This window comes from Aythya marila (assembly GCF_965140915.1).
Source record: "Aythya marila genome assembly, chromosome: 25".
In the NCBI taxonomy this organism is placed as follows: Eukaryota; Metazoa; Chordata; class Aves; order Anseriformes; family Anatidae; genus Aythya; species Aythya marila.
Genome location: NC_139066.1, coordinates 847993 through 867654, shown reverse-complemented (window position 1 = coordinate 867654; position 19662 = coordinate 847993). Strand labels below are relative to the sequence as shown.

At 45.1% G+C, this 19662-nt stretch overlaps 1 protein-coding gene across 7 annotated transcripts in view; it reads left to right on the top strand.

Annotated features, from left to right (window-relative positions):
• Window positions 1-19662, top strand: part of GPATCH8 (G-patch domain containing 8) — a 55393-nt gene that overhangs the window by 17914 nt on the left and 17817 nt on the right. Inside the window, exons 3-8 of one of the 7 annotated variants that reach the window (XM_082779031.1) lie at window positions 2772-2789; window positions 4885-4957; window positions 5845-5944; window positions 14835-14879; window positions 16942-17009; window positions 17473-17559. In XM_082779031.1, the coding sequence (XP_082635157.1) occupies window positions 16983-17009; window positions 17473-17559 (114 nt within the window). In that variant the 5' untranslated portion in view covers window positions 2772-2789; window positions 4885-4957; window positions 5845-5944; window positions 14835-14879; window positions 16942-16982. The remainder of the gene's footprint in view (window positions 1-2771; window positions 2790-4884; window positions 4958-5844; window positions 5945-14834; window positions 14880-16941; window positions 17010-17472; window positions 17560-19662) is intronic. The other 6 variants (XM_082779029.1, XM_082779032.1, XM_082779028.1 and 3 more) reach the window with 6 other exon arrangements.

Genomic DNA, 19662 nt, shown 5'->3' with positions numbered 1-19662 from the left:
TATTTTCCATTACTAAATTGAAGAAAGTATTTCCTATCAATGAACTCTTCATAGCTGCAAAGACCAATATTTATTTTTCCCCTGCAAGTAACAATTTTTGTTGTTCTTCTGGCTTGAAAGATGCTGCATTTACACTGGCTGGTCATGTCAGTGGAACCACTGGTGTTTGGTGTCCTTGAAAATCAGAGCACTTTGCCTTTCCTTGATTCAAGAAGCTGCATGCATTTGTTTAAAAATATTTTAACTGCACTGAGTTCAGGTTTTTCAAATGGGAAGTCATAAAGTATTGCAGCTTTCATAGAATCCAGATTTTCTTCACGTTAATTTAATTCTACTTGTGTACTGAATCTTGCTGTGAATTCATGGTTTTCTTTGTCCCAGCAGTACAGATCAAGTAGGAGATAGCAATACACCCTTAGAGCCCCCCCTGGACAGCAGCTCTTTCCCCCGCAGACCACATACAGAGTGTCAGGGAGTCGAACCAAGCCGTCATCGTTGCAGGTTGGAGGCGAGGCTGCGTATCGTCCACTGATCCTGGAGCTTGGTAGCTTGTCCTTGTCATCACTAACAAACGTCCTTTCCCTCTCTCTAATTCTGCTCAGTCACACGAGGAGGTCCTTGCCCTGCACAGGGTTTCAGACTTGAGGTGCTAGGTGCTGGAAGATCCCAGGCCGTTGTAGACGTCTGCACGAGCTGAAGTTGGGTTTTGTCGCACTGTATATCTGTACGGATCTGTGGACTCCACTAGTTCCAAAGTGTAATTTGATGAGGCTGCTGATTTGACATTTAGCAGTAGCCATATGTGGACAGCGCTATAAATAATGTGCTTCTTGAAGCTGAATGGTGTAGCATTACTATTTGGCTTTTCTCTCTAGTCTTCATTGTGTCATCTGTAGTGAGCTATAGGTTTTGTTTTGGGAATCTTTTCAATCTCTTGTTTGCATGGGTTCACCCAGTAGCATCCAATCCTTGCTTATAGATTCCTCAATACACAGTCAGCACAGCTTACAACCCACTCAAGAGATGTATGGTTCCTGCCGATGCTGAGCCGATCAATGAGAATGCAGCACTCGGGGTGGCGTGGGCATCATACAGCAAATCTGTACTGGGCACAACTGGTGTTGGTTTATTTGTAACGCAGCTCGATCCACCTGTTGCAGATTCTCTCCACGTACAACATCATCAAACCCTTTCAGTTTTCGTACACATCTTTTCATCATATGCATTTTTTTTCTATTGGCCACGACCTTTTTCAGAAACCTGTGCTGGGGGTATCGTGCTCAGGAATTGCTGATACCTGCGAAAAGTGAGCAAGGGCACGTGGTCAGGGCGCAGGATGGGGAACTGGGGAAGCCAGTTTGAGCTGTTTGAGAAAGTCACTTTGCAGATTTTCCAGAGCAGCTTAGCCAACTCTCCTGAGTGTCTGGTGAAGTGCAGACCTTCATGTTTCTGACATGCCTTTGAAAAAGTTGCACTAAATCTGCAATGCAAAGTTCCCCATCTGTAAATAGAAGCGATTGCCTCTGCTCAAGAGCTTCAGTGTGCTGAGAGTAGTGCAGAATGGTGTAAACAGTTGCATCAGGAGCCTGCTGAGGCACTCAGCCTTACGCTGAGCATCCTGCCATCCGGGGCTAGCGGTGTGCAGTGCTGCTGCTGGAGAGCCGGGAGTGAGTCTGGAGTAAGCTTGGAGTAAGTAAGAGCTCCTTTGTTCACCCGGCTGCCACACATGAGCTCCAAAGCGAGAGCGCGGGCCCTGGGGCTGTCAGTTCTGCTCTGATTTCCTGCTGGGGCTGGGGGTGTTTTTGTAAACCACGGCAGCTTTCTGTAGGAAAACTGCTGCAGCATGAGGATAGGCTAGTCACAAGGAACAGCAGTTCTTGACAACAGCGGGAAGCTTGGTGTAAAAGATGTTTTTTTTTTTTTTTTTTTTTCCTATGGGAAAGAGTCAACGCTTTTACAGAGTTTTCACTTAAAAGTGTAATTGGGGGAAAAAAAAGGCAACCAGCGGTTGCAACACTTGCTGCCCCATGTCAGAGTTTGGTCCTGGTATCCCCGGTTACTTGGCAGGCTGTCACGCTTTGCAGAACAGGTCTCACATGTGAGCCTAGCAATCCTGGCCTTCCAGAACTGAATTTTTTAGGGTAGCATTTACACTGAAGAGCGTTCCTGCCAGCCTCCCGCTGTGAGAGATCTGTGATAGTGCTTTGAAATGCAGGAAAAAGGTAGGACGTGGTTAGAAATCGACATGAGCAGACAAGTGGCTAGGTCCCAACTTGAATGTTAATATGAAACTCTTGGGGTTGTTCTTCTGATTCAGTGAAACAAAGGCGCTCCATTTAAATTTGGTGATTTTTTTTTAAAATTAGCAAGTTTTCACTGCTTAAGCAAACAAATGGGAGCGACTGGGGAGAAATGCCCCCTTCCTGGGAACCGAGGCACGATAATGTTCAGGCCTAATTCCAATTTTTGTCAAACAACTTGCGACCATCCTCTTGAGTGGTTTTGTAAAAGTGGTGCTAATGTGTATAACCCTTCTAAATTTTTCTTTTTTCCCTTTAACATTTGTTTACCCCTTCACTGTGTCAGTCACAACACACCGCTCTTGAATCTCCCAGCTGGTCTTGACTTGTTGAATTTATTTTATGCTTTCACTCTTCTTTAATAAATACATTACTTGCAAGCAGTGAATTGAAAACAAAGCAAAAGAAAAACTACCATTAGTGATTGGACAGTTTCTTACTTTGTGTTACATTTAACTGTTCTTTTGACAGCCCAGTTTTTAAAGCCAGGTTCGTATGGAAATGCTTTCACTCCACTTGCACTGCTTTTGGAAATAGCATACTGCTTCATCTGTCTGTTTATTTTAGTGCATTCATAACACAACACAGTCAGCACAATGTCTCATCTCCACTTAGCAAAAGATCGCAAAGTACTCCTTGTCCTTTTTTGAAAACGCAGCCATTTTTGTCAGCATCAGCTTTTAAAATCCGATTCAATAATCCTTTGTCAGATACAGTTGACGTGCTAATGGTAGAACAATTAGTGCGTTATCTGCAAGCCCCATGAACCCGGGGCCGCTTTGCATGACGGACCGTGCGGTCCTTGGGGCCGTTCGATAGCGGTCTGCAGCAGATATGGCCCAAGGTAAGTTTTCCTACACTTCCACCCCAGTAACCTCCATGGTCTTTGTGATTGGAATACGTATTTGTTCATTTTTCCTTTTATTGCATACACTGATTTAAGCTTTTACAAGCAGACGTTCTCTTACTTCTTGTTTGATTTTTTTTTTTTTTCACGTAGCCCTAATTATGTCCTGGGGGAGAGCCAGGCATGTGGGAAAGACGTACGCTGGTACCTTGGAAAACACGGCGAGACAAAATGTCTCACTTGGCTGGTGTATTGGAAAAAAAATAAATTCATACCTGATAAGATGTTTTTTGAGGAAAAATGTCTCCATGCAGCCAATATCTTTGGGAAGATCGTGTCTTTCAAGCTGACTCACCAAAGTTCTGCAAACTGTGTGGTCATTTTCTGCAGTGGGGAATGAGTGGAAGGAAACTGCTGTTCTGATTTCTGTTGATGACTTGATTATTTAATTACAGAAACATGCAGCATTTTTTGTACGGTTCCATGTACCACTCAATGTTATGGATTCACAGCCCGTTGTGATTCAGGGTATTTTTGTGATATCCTGAGTTGTGGTTTGTGTAATGGCAATTAACCAATAACCAACAAATATATCTGATTTCTTTCTTTCTTTTTTTTTTAAGATTAGAGGGTGGGCACGTTCCTACCCAAGAGCCCATCTGAGGAGTTGACAGTTGGTCACTGCTAGTGAACAGCGGATTCTTCAGCTTGAGGGTCACAAGGGTGCCGTTGGCACTCTTGGATTTTGTTGTTGGGAGGAAGAAAACTTGCAAAAAACAAACAAACAAAAAAACAACAACAACCAAACAAAAAAGCCCTGTAATGAATGCCACTCCAAGCCCTGTCCGACCTTATTTAAAAGCTGACACTTAATTGCTGCCTCAGTACTTTTCCACTTAACTCATTCTGAAACAGCCTTTTTTTAGGAAGATGAGACATTATGCTTATTGTTTCCCCTACATGCACTAATGGTTCCTTGCTGTTAACTTATTGCTAGGCCTGTTTCATTCTAACATCTTAGTATTTTTGTTAGTTTACATGTGAAATGCATCACCCAGTCTGTGCTTGAGCTCATTTTATTTAATTGATTTAATTATTTTTTTTTTTTTACTAACCTCACTGTTTTTTCAGTTTAATATTGGCTGCATGCTAGTTTATATATATATATATACATATATAAAAAAACCAATCAAGTCTAGCCTGGATTTTGCTATGATTGTGTTTTGGTTTCTAGTGGTGGGGCAGTCTTGCACTTACAACTTACTCAGTATTATAAAAGCCTGACACACAAACAAAATGACTAAACACCTTGTAGATTTTCCTTACAAAAAAAAAAATCTTAAGTGGTGCTGTCTAGGTGATGGATATGATTGTATAAATAGCTTGATTTTATGCTTTTTACTGTCAATTTTTATTGGTACACTTTATTTTCTCCCACATTGCTTTTTTATTTATTTATTTTTTATTTTATTTTAAATGTGATGCACAAAAGTTGCCCAGCACACCATCAGAAAGTGACCGTCCCTGATACCCCGTCCCCCTGGAAAAATTCTAGCCAGCAATTTTTGACATTTGTCTTTCCCTTTTATTGGGCATATATTGCCTTTTCAGTAGCATTTTTTTGCATGCATATATATGTAGAAAATCTCTTGCTCATCACATGTTTAAATGTCAGCGGGAAGGGAAGAATATATTATTGGAATATTTTTGGTTTGTTTTCTCTGTTCTGTCTGTCAGGATAATATTGGACACCGCTTACTCCAGAAACATGGGTGGAAGCTGGGCCAGGGATTGGGAAAGTCACTGCAGGGTAAGTCCAGCAGCTTCTGTCTGAAACATTCAACACCGGCTTCAGTCTTTAACAAAATTATTTCTGCTTTTTGTTTCTAGATTAGATTTTCTTTCCATTATTAATATGTCCAAACAAATGCACTGTTGAGTTTCATGTTTAGCAGTTTGCGAGTGGAAGCTGCTGCCTCCCTGGCGGGTACAGGTTAGATGTGGCGTGTGCGTGTTGTGGCCCCGTAAGGTCGCCGCGTGTGGCCCTTCTGGAGGGAGGTGACTTAACTGCCTGCTCACTAACAGGTAGTTGTGCAGCTTCTGAAACTTCGTGATACTCTGCTGGCTGGATGCTGTGATATTAAAGAGAATTAAAAGCACAAACCAGTTACAGTGATGTCAGAAGCCATTAGAAGGCAAGGCGTAGGGCCCACTGGCGGCTGAAAGTGGTGGCAGAGGCTCATGTGGATGGGAGAGGCTCATTTCTGGTCCCTCTGGAGGGCTTCCAAGGGTCTCCTTACTTCTCTTATCCTGCAGGCTCCTTGCTAGGGACTCCGCAAACCTCCCAAAGACAGCTTAGTGCTAGAGGAACCAACACACCCAGCCCTCTCTCTGCCCCGCGTCAGAACTCTTCCTGGGAGCCAGAAATGCCCGATTTGAACTGAGCAAATAAGTCTGGTTCGTGGGGTGGGTGGGCTGCCCGCAGCTGGGTTGCCTTGAGGAAAGCCCCAGGTAGCTTCTTACCCCTGAGTAGCTGCCTGTGTGCTTGGTGTCTGCCTGTGACCCCTGCAGGAAGGCGCTCGGCATTACTGCAGGTGTGGGACCGTGCACCCAGGCTGCTCCTGCCGAGACCTTGTGAAGTGTTTGAACCTCAGTGTGCCCCGAGTTCCTCAGAGTAATTTGCTCCTGTTCCCATAGCCTTAGTCTGAAGACCTGGGAGCTTGTAATTGGACTTCCCTGCCCCTACAGTGACCCCATTAGAGACATAATGTCTGTGCTGTGGAGGACTGTTGGAGAGGTAACGAGTTCTGAGCTCTGGAAATGCATATTAATCTCTTGAGCTAAGGCGCTCTAACTTCTCAGACAGGACTGCACTGGTGGTTAATGCTTCTCGCTTCCTCTAACCTGGTTTCATGTGTATTCTCCGGTTACTGCATGGCATTCTTATGGTCCTCTCTGCCCTGTGCTGGTGCCAAAGCTCAGGATGTGGTTGCAGTCATCACCTCTTAGGCTTCTGCTTTGGCATGGCATTCACTGGATGTGTAATTTGGTCTGTTTTCTCTTTTGGGTGCCCCGTATTGCTCTGTGTGTCACCAATGTGGAAACATGGAGGCTTGAAAGAACCTAAAGCCCTCTCGCAGCCCCAGCACGGCCCCGAGGACACTGTGTGAGCCCTGTCGCAGGCACTGACCTAGCGAAGGACGTGGCAGATGACTGTGCACAGGGTGAGAGGTGGTGGCACTGTGTCCTGAGGCTGAGACTCAAAACTGCCCATGGTAGGGTTCAGGCATTTGCATTTCAATATTTGTCCAGACCAAGACTTTTTCCCACTGCACGTTTCGGAGCGTTGAATCTGTGCCCTGTCCTGAGTATTATCGAAGCTCGCGCGATTCGAACTGACTGGAAGCTGCAGACAAGCTGTTGGTACAGCCCATGAGGGGCTTTCTGCATTTCCTGCATTTTGAGGGAAACATGGGAGCAAAACCAGCCTGTCTCGCCTGACCCGAGCATGTGCTGAGGCTTTCCTGATGGAGGCTTTGTGGAGGGCGCAGGGATTGTGCGGTGCCTTCGCCCCTGGCCAGGGCCAGGGCGCTGGGTGGCACAGCGCTGCCAAGGGCACTCCCCTCGGCTGCCAGCAGCCAGAGCCTCTGGTGTTGCTGATGGTCGCTCTGGGAGCGCTTAATTCATTATCCAATGACCTTAATTACGTCATTGTCCCCAACCTGCTTGTTTCGAGCTGTGCTTGAGCCTCAAACTATAAACAGCCCATGGGCAATTTAATGCAGCGGAAGTAGAACCACCTCAAGTAGAGTTTTGCTGCAGATGTTATCTAGCCTCCTGTATCTGGCTGCGGAAAACCTTGAGGGCAGCAAGCCCTCAAAACTGCATTTGGTTCGCACGTATTGAATTGAGAGTACCTGCACCTTTTTTCCCCGCGCAGCTGATGCCAGTTAAGCAGGAAGTTGAGTTCAGTGTGCTTATTTTCATCATTGTGCAGATTTAAATCTAGCTGTTTGTCTGTGCTGGGGCTCCCTCCTTAGTTTCAGTGAATCTGAAAGTTAGAGGACGTTGTCCTGGGCAGCCATCCATACCTGCGAATTCTGTAAGGCCCTCAAGTTGTTCAACAAGGGCCTGGTGCTGCCAGACTGTGCCATGGCGATGGCTTCCCTTGTGCTAACTAGCCGCTGTGGTTGTAATCCAGCAGTGAGGGTGCTGCTTCTCTGGGCCAGAATACCCTAAAATTCACGCTTACCAGTTGCTAGCGGTACCTCTTGCTGTTCTAGTAGCACGGTGATGCCTGGCTGATTGGCTTGTGCCCTGTGCAATGTCAGAAGCAAGCAGGGTAGTTTTGCACCTCCAGGAGAAGCACCTCGAGGCAGTGGCCCTTGCTAGCTGTGCTAGTGGTGCCTTTGTGGTGCTGGTAGAGGAGCTGAGCCTCTCGGACCAGAGTAAGAAACCCATGTCCTCGCTGGCGTAGCTGGTGTAAAAGGGGGGACTGCGATCCAGCTGGAATGTGCCAGCATGCTGCTTGGTCTTGGATTTGTATCGGGTGGAATACTGGGCAAGGGTAGTGCTGTCATCTCTGACCGCTCTAGGGGGAGAGCGATGGTTTGGAGAGGCTCATCATGAATTCAGCAGTCATCCATCGGCTTATCCATTCTCCTGATGTATTTTGCATTTTTCTCCCCGCTGCAAGCAGCTGGTATTTGGAAATGGTGCTTTGACTTTCTGACGGCCAGTGAATATGAGAAAGCAGAATGGGGGCTGCCAGTTGGTAGGGATCAGTTTAAATCTGGAATGTGTGGCCTGGGGAGCCGTTATTTGCCTGTGAAAAGATGTATGATGATCTTGTTCTGACATGAGAAGATGGTAATTGTAGAGTGTTTCCCATTCTTGGATGATAATCAAGAAATCTGTGGCCTGGTGAAGAAATGGCGTTAGCAGTAGGCTAAAAACAGGGCCCGACTGTCGTGTGCAGCCCCCTGCTAAATGGGCCTGCTAAATGAATCAGAAGTGACCTAAGAGTCAGAAGGACTGAGTAAGATCTTGAATTCAGGTGTTCTGATGCTTTCTCTTGGAGAAAGTACTTCATATGAGGTTGGAGCATTATGAAAAGCATTGGAGGACTGACATGCAGTAGTAGTAGAACTTTCATCGTGCCTTTGAAAATGTCTTTATAAGGTTCTCTTCATCTCTTCCCCTTGTTTCCAAGTTTTTGCTATAGTATTTAAAAAAAAGTGTTTCGTGCTTGAAAACATCTGTGTTCTCTTGGTCATTGTGTGTTTGATAGGTGGTGACTCCTCCAGGAGGAATAGCTGCAAGAGAAGTAGTTGTTGCCTCGTTTCACTAAGGAAAATGGAGCAGATGAAAGCTCTCCTTGGGAAAGACAAAGACCATTGTCACTTTGCTTTGCCAGGAGGGACACGAATAAGCAACTATATCTGATGTGTTCAGAAAGAGGATGACGCTTCGAGTGCCCACCAAAGTGACCCAGCATTTCAGGCTGGCAGGTGTTTTAATTTGGCTCTCCTGAATCCTTCAATTAACTCCTTGGAGGAGTCATGTCCGAGGAAGTAGGTGGTCGTCTGGGATGGGGTTAGGGCTGGCAGGGTGCATGGGGGAATATCTGATAAATGCTGCCAGGATGGCTAAGAGCAAGTGGGCTGACAGTAACGGAAAGCTAATGTCCAGGTCTGGCTTCAGCGAGTTAATTCAGAGCCTCCTCCCCTTCCCTGCTGTCCTGCAGCTGCCCCTGTTGCTGTTGGTTGTGGTGCTGTGTAAAGGGCTCGTTAGCTGGGAAGGTTCATCTGGTTGGTGCTGGCTGTACAGGGGGACTCCGGCTTTGGCTGGGCACGACTGGCTCATACCCAGCTGGGTGCCTGTGAGCAGCTTCTGGGCAGCCCTCATAGTCAGGTTGTTTGTTTTTTTTTTTTTTTTTTGCCTTCTCTTAGGGGCCTTGCTCAGCCTTGCTCCAGCACCTGTACAGGATGCAGTTAAGCTAAGCATCCAGTTACCCAAACCATTTTCCTCTGCATGCAGCGTATGGTGTGCAATTAGTTTGCTTGTAATCCACGTGAGTGTTGATTTAATTCACGCTCTTACAGAGACTGGGGTTACCCTGGTCTTTTGTGGTGTCTCCGAGAGGTGAGTCAGAATTGAATGTTTTGCTATGGCAACAAATAACATGTTTTTGTCGCAGCATAGCTACTCTTAAGTACTTACGTTGCTGAATCAAATCATTTGGGTGATACGGAGTTGTTCCCGTAGAACTAGAATCGAGCTGTGAAGCCTTGTTTCTGTTTGCTTCTTGGTAGTCTTTAGGGGACCAGGACAGCCCTTCCGTCACTTGCTTGTGATGAAAACGCTACTCGCTGTGAACTCCATTAAGCTGATGGTGTACGGCACAGCGTCTGGCACGCTGCCTTGCACTGGTGCCTGTCAGCTCTGTAGTCCAGAGAACAGGAGCAGCGGGTGCATTGGGAAAAGGGAGGTCTCCCTGGGGCAGGTCTGTAGAAGGAGCAGTGACTTTACCTGTAGCCTTTGGGTGGAAAGAAATGCCTCCTGACCCCCGATTCCTATTTAGCAGTGTTTTCTTTTAAATTTGGTTATGTTTTTAGCAAAGTTTTGGCATTCTTTTGACACGACTGTTCTGAAGGGCTGCCAAAGTCCTGCTGGAGAGCAGCGATCCCCGGTGATCTCTGAAATCAAGCCTCTGTGGGGTGTCAGGGCGGTGCTGTTCCTGTCGGGCACGGTGTGCTGCAAGCTTGTGGTGTATTGTACTGGTGACATGCAGGCAGCAGCAGTTACAAGTGTGCATAACAGAACTTTTGAGTTTGTTTTATCCTTTCGTGAGCCCATTTTCTAACAAGATCCATTAAAATACATAGCAAAGTCAGGCACAGCGTATCTGTTAGAAAATGCTAGAATTCAGTTCCCCACCTGACTGTCTTTACTGTTGCATGGCTTTCATTAAAAACAAACCACCAAGTGGATTTGTGTTCTATGACTTGCAAATTCTGTGATGATAAATACAATCATCACCACTCCCATCAGTTATACCATAATGCAGTTCTGATTTGGCACGTTCTCCCTAAATGTGTTCAGACAAGCTCTCGTTTTCCTTCCTTTTTGTATCAAGGGTGAAAGAACAGATCTGCCTAAAAAATACTAAAAGATGTGCAGAGAGCAGGAGGAGCTTGCAGGTGAACTTGCTGTTAAGGCAGGAGTTATCCCTTTTCTGGCAGCCTCTGTGATAATGTCATGCATGAGACCAAGCTCAATAAGAGTCACTTTTCCAACAGCGTGTTAGGTGGCTGCTGGTGAGCTGTGCTTTGGTTCTGGGTGTTGCTTTCTATAGGCATGTGGGGAGTGATAAGTGGAGCTCTGACCGCTCACACAGCTGAGATCAGTCACAAGTGTGATGGCTTGGCAGCTGTGGCTTGAGGAAATAAGCTCAGGGCTTGAATTCCAGTGGTCTTGAATCCTGGCTCTGTTAGCAGTTCACCAAATGGCTAATATATTAATGTATTTTTCCATTTGTTAAATCCTCTGATCTCACAAAGGCAGACAGAGTAGATGTTTGTGAGGCTTTGGGAACACAGAACAATGAGCATCCGAGAAAAACAGCATGAGGAAATGAGGAATTTTGTATTTATTTCTGGGTATGGAAGCTTTGTAATGAATACAAGAGAATATGGAAGAAAAAGACAAGAACGTTTAACAGTGCCATTATTCATTTGGTATTGAATGATTTGGCAGTCTTACTCAAGAAAGATGTAAACATGGTCTTATCTTATATCTTAATGTGTCCTCACAAGGAACCTGAGTTCTGGCATAGACTAACGTTTCCGTGCTCATGTTTGCAACATAAATCATTGCAATGGTTTTAAGAGAGGAGTACTTTCATGTAAAGCTAGCTTTTTAAAAAAAAATAAAAAATAGTATGGGTAATGTGGCTTTGAAAGCCTGCTATCATCATACCAATCTTCATCACCATGTGAAAATGCCCGAGACCGCAGACCTAAAGGAAGGGCTTGCAGGGCTCCCTCTCCTCCGTGCGAAGCGGTTGCCCCCATACTTGCTCTCCAACATGCAAGGTCCTTCCTTCAGTCATAGGCTGTAAGTTTTGGGTAATTTGAGCACGTGCAGTCCATGAAATCGTTATTCTGTCAATGACACAAGGTCACTGTGATGCTGAGATGTCCTTCTCTTGGCATGGTGTCAGGCTTTATTGCCCTTTGTGCAGTGTTAAAACAGTTTTAATAAAACCACGAAAGATGTGTGGGTGGGAGGCAGGTAGCCAAGGCTGTGTGCGACCTGTCCCCGCTCCTGCAGTGTGCCCTTGGGCCAGACGGGCTCCTCAGCCCTCCCCACGTACCAAGATGAGGTAAGACAGTGTCTCATACCTTGGATTTATATTCTGGGTCAATCGAGATTGATGTTCATGCTGTAACATCGTCCATCTTGTTCCTTAATACCAGTCATCAACTGGGTTAGGAAACTGGGGGTGCTTTTTGACCCGGACTCTGTCCGTCTGCCCTTAAAGAAGTTCAGTGAGCTCTGAAATCACTAACCCTTGGTTTTCTGCAAGGGTCACCCTTGGATTGTGTGTCTAAGAAGTTTAGGGCTCACTTGAAGTTTATGATGTGATTGGGGTGTTTGCAACTTGGCTTTCATTTGTTTTTCTCCTGCTTAGTAAGGATGAAGTTCACAGCACAATTTTTGCATACTTGAAAACCAGTTTCTCCTCCTTGGGACTTGACCCTTGTTGCTGAGGGTGGTAGATGACTTTGCTTGAATGTCTTGGTTGTCTGTGACCCCTTCCAGAAATCTGAGACAAACAAGATGAGCTCACAGATCACATTCCCAAAGGAGACCAGTATAAAAGGTTGCTCTTGTTTGTTTGCTTCTTGCAGCAGTCGGCATAAGGCTGAGAATGTAGCTTTGTTTTTAGCCAGCAAGGAGCACCACAGAGCTTGCCAGGACTTGTTGACCAGTAAAAAATAGTGGATTTCCTCATCCCTTCCCTTTTGTTGTACTGAATGAGGAGTTTGAGCGTTTTACGTGACAGCTCTTTGATTACCTAAATGTGCAGTAGACACAGGAAAGTTTATAGTGTTTGCAAAATCTTTGTTTTAGAGAACGAACCTAATCCACAAGCAGGATGACTCCTCACTGTTTCAGATGTTCCTAGAGGCAATGTAGCTGAATGGTGATCATGTCCTGTGTCTGTGGGTGCTCTGCTGTGGGTGTTGGTGCCTGAGAACCTTAGTGGGGTTGGACTGGATGATCTTTAGGGTCCCTTCCAACCCCACCTGTTCTGTGATTCTACGGGCCCAGGCACCTCATCACCTTTCACAGCTCACAGTGGGGTCCGTACTGCTGGTAACCAACCAAACTAACCCATGTCCATGAGAACCAGTTGGTGTCATCCTGAAACTTCCCATGCAGTCTTCAGGCAGCCGCGCTTCTCATCGCTGCAGTAGCAGCTCTCCAAAAGGAACTAAAACCTCCTGGAAAGCTGCCTCCTACCATGGTGTGGTATGGAATTGTAACATAAAGATAGCGAATAAGTAAAAATCGTCTGTGTTCAACATGACCCCATCTCAGTGTGTCCTTCCGAGATGCTCAGTTCGTGAAATTCTCCTCTGATGAAGTGTGTGATAGCAGTCGGTCTTCTAGGATTATTTCCCACAGAGCATGTACCTGGGATGAATTCCTTAATAGATGTCAAGGTAGGGAGAGGGATTAAGGCTGTTCTGTTACTTGTGGTACCTGTATGCTATGCGTAAATGATAATATGAAATATACCGGGGTAAATTACATGGATGCATAACTTTTGGGGTCCTTGTTCCTCACAGCGTTACATCGTTTATATCTGGTTTTAAACAGACCTTCAGAAAGGCCTTATATCCACTGTAGGTGCACGGGATTGCTGGAGGGAAGAATCCTTCTGCATCTAAATCATCGCTGACAACTGTTTTCTGTTTTGACTGTTTAAAAAAAGATGCACTAGCACTGAAAATGTCAATGTTTCGAGACGGGCTCAGATGGCAGGTCCATCTGGCGCAGCGTCCTGTTCGGAGGCGCAGAACAGCATCTGCTTGCCGTGTCCAGAGAAAGGAGCAAGCAGCCTGCAGCTGGCAACTGTGAAATGCTGATCTTCAGAGCAGAGCGTGACTCGGTGGCTCGTACTCTTGCTGAAATCCTGCAGCATTAGGATTAACTCTTTCTCCGAGGCTTGTTGGTTTGTAGCTGCTGGCAAAATATTTGCTCATACCCAGTAACTTTGTGCAATCCAAGAGGAGTGGATTCGGAGGAGCCCGTCCCTGCTGCAGCTCAGCAGGGTGCTCCTGCAGTCTGCTTCCTTCACTCTGAGGTTGTTTTCTAAGGTGCAGCTCTCATGTAAGCTGCTGCTTTTTCTCAACCTCTTGAGGTTTGTGCTTTGTCGTGTCCTGCTTTCTCCCCCCCCCCACCCCCCCAAGTGTTTCCCCTTTGTGGAAGCATTTACTTAGCGACCCCCTCTTTGGTGGGGTGTTGTGGCACTGTGTAATGTGACTAGTCTGTGAAGGAAAGAGCCTGTGACATAGTTCTGAAAGAAAGTAACTTTTTTGAGGCTTTTTGCGGGGTTTTAGGGGAAGGGGTGCGGACATAGCTGCATGATTTGCCACGTGGAGGGGTTCGTTGTCAGGGTAGCAGTGCTCACAGCCCTGGTTTGGTGTGAAGTGCTGCAGTTCTTGGCCTTTCCTGAAAACTCAGCTTTCCCCTTCGCAGTGCTGGTGTACCCGAAAATGGTCAGTGAGAACCCTAAAGCTGGGAGCCCTGCAACCTCCGAGAACCACGGTTATGTGCTGGTAAAGCTCACATTGTAATGTGGAGAACCTTTGGATCCTTTTCCTTGAGGGAATTCTTTAAAAGAGGAACTTAGAGTTTAACTTAAAAGCCCCATTTTCCCCTTTGGCTGTTCTCCATCTTCTGCCCAAGCCTGCTTGGCATTCAGCGGGGTTAGGGGTGGCTCTCTGGCAACCGACAGCGTTTCTTCCTGCCCGCCACAGTGGCTGTCCTAGGGCATGACAGGAGGCTCCCCAGGCCCCCGTGACCCAGCGCCGTGCCTGGCAGCGTGTCCTGCTTCCCCGGCCTGCTGTGTGGCGCCCTTGTTTCGGTGCTGGAGACGTGCTCAGAGTGCTCGAGCTTGGCACTTGTCAGCTGGATGTCATGCTGGGCTCCGGCTGGCCGCTGTCTTATTTCATCTGCAAGGAAATAATGGTTAAGACTAAAATGGAGGCATCGCCTTTTGTGTTAAATATTCCCCTCTTAAAACAGAGCTTATTTCCCCCCCACCCCCCAAAAAAAATAATATATTGGTAATTGCCTGAAGGTCCTGATTTGGTTCTTTTTAAATTGCCTGCTTTAATGTGCCAAAGTGCATCCTTGAAATTGGGCCATCGCCAAGAGCTCAACCTCTGCCAACACCTGCAAATGTCAGGTTGCAAACGCAGCCATGAAATCGAGCAGCAACTGTTCAGATGTACCCACTCCCTGATTCCACAGGGCAAAGCATGGTGCTGGGGTGGAGGGGTGAGGAAGAAGCCTCGTATTATATTAACCCATCCTACCTGCCTACTACAAACGGCCTATTTTCTGCCCCTAATGGTTTCTGCCTAACAAATGGTGTTTCTTTTTTACAGCGTTATGATCCTGGACTTGTTGTGGTGATGGTAAACTTAGCAGTGGTAATTTTTTATTTTCAGACTGAATTACTCCTTTTGTCATCAGTGCACCAATATGTTAGGCTTACTTTCTCTGTTGTAGCCATCATCCTTCTGCTTGGTCTTTCATTTTCCTTTCCTTTCCTTTCTTTATGCACACTTGTCTGATCCTTGTTCATTAAAGGGTATTGCTAAAAAGGGATGTTTCTGTTTGTGTTAGAACTGCCAAAATCAGTTTAAACGTAAATTTCTAATACTGTCCAAACTTGATTTTCCCCAACACGATGGGCACTAGCACTTGCTACTGCAATTTACAAATAGATTTTGAAAAACTTTGACTGCCTTAGAAGGCAAAAGTACTGATGCATTGTTTGTACGCAGGGGTTTACCAAAGCAATGAGGCTGCATCAAAAGATCTCTATTGCTGGAGAAACCAAACCAAACTAAAACAAACAAAAAAAGCTTGAAAAAAAAATTTCTTGGCACTTGCTGCCAGTCATTCCATTTGGGTTTACCACTTACCAGTAAATCCCTGGCTGAGACGTTATGAAAGTGATATTGCACTTAGGAAGTCATTTTTATAACCTGTCTTTAATTTGGTCCTTTTGCTAAAAATTGCAGTCACTGCTTACTTTATTATACCATTGGGCATAAGAGAAATGCTTTCATGTGGAAAACGATGTTAAAATACCCAAATGAAAGTTAAAATCAAAGTACAATTTTGGATCAACTCAACAAATGCTTTTGGAGTTGGTGAATATATGCCTGCCGTCAAGTGTATGGGCATGTAAATGAAAATAAAACTATTAAATGGACTTCTTTCTGAAAGAAAAATACATACTTCTGTGCCTCTAAGGGTTAAAAAAAAAAAAAAAAAAAAGTCTGGACAAGGCAGGTTGCTGAGGACTCTGGAGTCCAAAATCCACGGATTGCTGCTTTGGCAGAAGTTAGAGAAAGCTAATGCTGAGAAGAGAGCAGTTGATGCGCGTACACATTTTCCGAGGCAGTTTTAAAGGCTTCAGCCTTTTGTGCATGTGGATTGCAATGTAACTTTTTTGGCATGATTAAAATCCATAGATCTTTTAGCCCAAAGGTATAATATATGTTGTATGTGTGTATAACAAAACAGTTGTTTACAACAAACCAAGAGCAATATTAAGGGAAGTAAACATTCTGTTTTTTTACTCAAGGTATGCACCAGAGAAGGTAAGTACTTTTTCAGTGGGCTTACATCACAACAAACAGCGCGAGTTGTGATGTAAAATTTCAATAAACAAATACAAATTAAAAAAGCTGTGGTAGTAAAGTGCTTGTCTGCCCCATTTTGCTTTGTTTGGCTGGTTATGAGTGGATTAAAGATATGTTTAAACAAAAAAAAAAAAACAACCAACAATAAATCTCCAGCATAGTTTGATTAGTTCAAAGTCAATTTTCTTCGCAACTAGTCCTTTTCACAGCTTACAGATGACACAGCGGGTGCTGGAGCATCTCTCCACAGGAGCTGGGAAGCAGGGCACTGACCACCTGGCCTGTGCTGGCGGCGCTCCTTTTGAGGGGAAGGAGTTTGGCTTACACGCCGCTCCGCCAGATGAGCATCCTTTCCTCTTGGGAAGTGCCAAAAGCTGGTGGGAGGGAGGCTTCCACGCTTTTCACAGGGAAGTTATGATCAATTCTCGATGTGGCAGTGCAACAAAACACATTTAATAGCTTTTTTGCTTGTATCAAAAGATCAGGAGCACGTATTGCCTGGTGTGGAAGCACTGAGAAAGTTCATTGCTCAAGTCCTGTTAGCATCCACGTGCTAGGACTTGCCATAGTTGAACATTAACCACGAGTACGTTTTACCCAACCAGTTAATGTTCAGAGCATAGCTTTTGTCAGTACCAGAGGTGTGTTAGACTTGAGCCGGTTTGGAGCCAAGAAGCAGGTTTGGCTGTAAGCTGTGAGAATGGCTTGTGTTTGGTTCACTGTAGCTTTCTGGTCTCTGCACTCCAAGGCAAGATCTCTAACCACCCAAACCCAATGTGTCAAAGTGAGCTGTGGACACGGACCGACTGCTGACCACCTGCCTGTGTTCCTGTTACAGGGAGGACGGATCCCATCCCGATTGTTGTCAAGTACGATGTCATGGGCATGGGGCGGATGGAGATGGAGGTAAGCTTGCCTGGCTCCAGCATGACCCCTCTCACTGACTGCCTGGATCTCGGAGAGTCTGTAGGGAAGAAATTAAAAAGAATTTGTGCATCAGAGGTGAAGAAAAACTTGCTCTTAAATCAACACAATAAGAAAAGATTTCTGCTCAAAATGCACACTCTGTTTACCATGGGTTACCTGAGGTCTGGATGGCACCCTAAACTCCTCAGCTTTCTGAGTTTCACTTCTGCAAAGCTATGGCTGCTGCTGGCAGTGGATGGGCCTGCTGGGAGCCACCAGCTCGGAAGGATTAGTGAGCTGTTTTGCATGTGGGTTGCACTGTGGGATGACAAAACAAGGAAAAAGAAGTACAATATGCAAAGATTCTGTTTCGAACCTCAATTTTTAAATTACACATTCTGTCAGTCTCAGTAGTGCAAAGTATTTATGGGACAAATTACTTTTTTTTTTTTTTTTTTTAAAGCTTGACTACGCCGAAGATGCCACTGAGCGGAGGCGTGTACTGGAGGTGGAGAAAGAAGACACCGAGGAGCTGAGGCAGAAATACAAGGTACTGAAATGGGGGCACTAACATCAAAGTTCCCAGGGGCTCAATGGGAGGGGACTTGTTCTAGTAGGATATGGCTCTTACTGTTAGGCTGCAGTAATAGTGGTAGGAATTACCTATTCTTGTTTTGAGATTCTTTATATTTTAACAAATGGGTTATTCACTTCCTAGAATTAATCTTGGTCTTTCTTTCATTGGTAAAGAGCTGCAGGTTAGTAGCGAGGCTTTCTGTCAGCGTGCTGTGCTCCTGTTCTGGAAAGAACAGTTCTAGGGTAAGCAGAACATGTCCTTCCCTAGACCCAGGGCTGCCAAGCTCCCTGGTGAACATGCCACTTTGTCAGTGCAGAATCAAATTTCAGATGGACGGTTATCAACTGGAAATGATGTATCATAGAATATGAGAGTTGGGAGGGATCCACAAGGGTCTACCCAAGGTGTAGATCTGTTGTTACTGAGTAAGCAGCAAATAACATGTTATGATGTGGTTGTGGCCCCGGTTCCAAGAAACTGATAGGCTATATCTCTTTGGAAGAATTTCTCAGGCTGCATTAAAAAAAAATACACGTATATTCCATGTTTCCGCAGGATTTATGAAACCTGTAAGACTTAAGGAAACCCAAGACATCTTTTTAATGATAAAAAAAAAAAAAAAGGGGGCTGTCATGTTGGCATTGAGCATGGCATGTTGGAGCATACTTGAACTAGCAGTAACTGAGTTCCCACTTGGTGCCCTGTGGAGATGTGGTCTTTGCTAGTCCTTTAATCCACTCTTCTGCTTAGCAGCCTGGAAAGTACATGAAGCCTTGAGAAAGGCTGCTCCTTTGGTTGCCCTGAGACTTTGGAAGTAGCAGGACTGAAGAAGAGCCACAGACATTACAATGAAGTGTCATTTTTGCATAAATTTTAATTCTTTGAGGAATAGTGGAAAAGTAGTTTCAGTGCCATTAAAATTAAACATAACCATGGCAAATCTAAAATTTAATTTCTCTGGTTGAACAGTTAATACTGCAGGTGGTTTATTCAGCTATGAAAACTTGTATCTTCCCTTCTTGATTCTCCCCCTCCCCTTAAGTTGAGACCTTAATGTGCTTTTTACAAAGCAGAACTCCTTTACAAAGAGAGAATTGCTGGCATATTTGTTCATTTAAAAATAAAAGTCATTGTAATTACTTATAAAACTAATTATTAGTTTGGAGCTGAATGAAGTTAATGATATCTTCTGGCATGTTTTAAAAGTGCAGGCATGCTCTTAAATGCGCTTAAATAGCCTCCGCTGAACAGTTCCTCCATGGCCAGGTGCACTTTCTCCCTGAAGCTGTTCTATCTTTTGTTGTTTTCAATGCTGTCCATGCCGGGTGGCATACTGCTCGCCCACTGCAACATGAGGTTTAGTTCTGATGGAGCCGTTCCCGGGCAGCATTGGACCCAAAGCCTGCTCCCGTCCCACAGTGAGCCTCTGGCTGTGGTGCTGGGGATCTTAAGAAGGCAACAGCTGCAGGGTGCAAAGTATTGCTTCATTTCAGAGGGTTATTAGGAGCTCTTGTGTGAATTGCGTGTAATGATGTTTGTCTCAAGTCTGCAATGCAATTTATGGTAAAGTTCTTTAGTTTTTGCAATTGTCTTTCCAAATGCTGTTGGATGTGCATTGCTCTCTGAGAGCATTTTCCCTTCCTGCCAGTATTCAGCACAGATCTTTTCCAGGAGCTCTATGGAGCAGCAGCAATCTCTCCCAACTTGGATGTATTTTTATTAGTGCGCTTCATCGTTAGGCTGTTGCATTTCCATATTAATCTGTGAAAATCTCTGTAAGTGTAAATTTTTCATTGCGCCACAGGAGTCCGTTATGCAATTGCCAACTGTGGCCGCATCATGATTAGCCATTCAGTGAGTCTCAAAGGAATTTCAGATAACTCTGCAACCAAGAAGCAAGAAATGTTCTCTAATTCCCTTCTCTTGTATAGGTGCTGATAATTCAAATGGCTGTTTTCATTGTTTAGCCACAGGATGCTCTCTGAAAAAAAATACACGTGGTGCAGGAAGCTTGTTTGGACATCAGAAGAACTTTAAATGGCATTGTTCTGTGAACCTCATGCTGTTCTGTTTTCC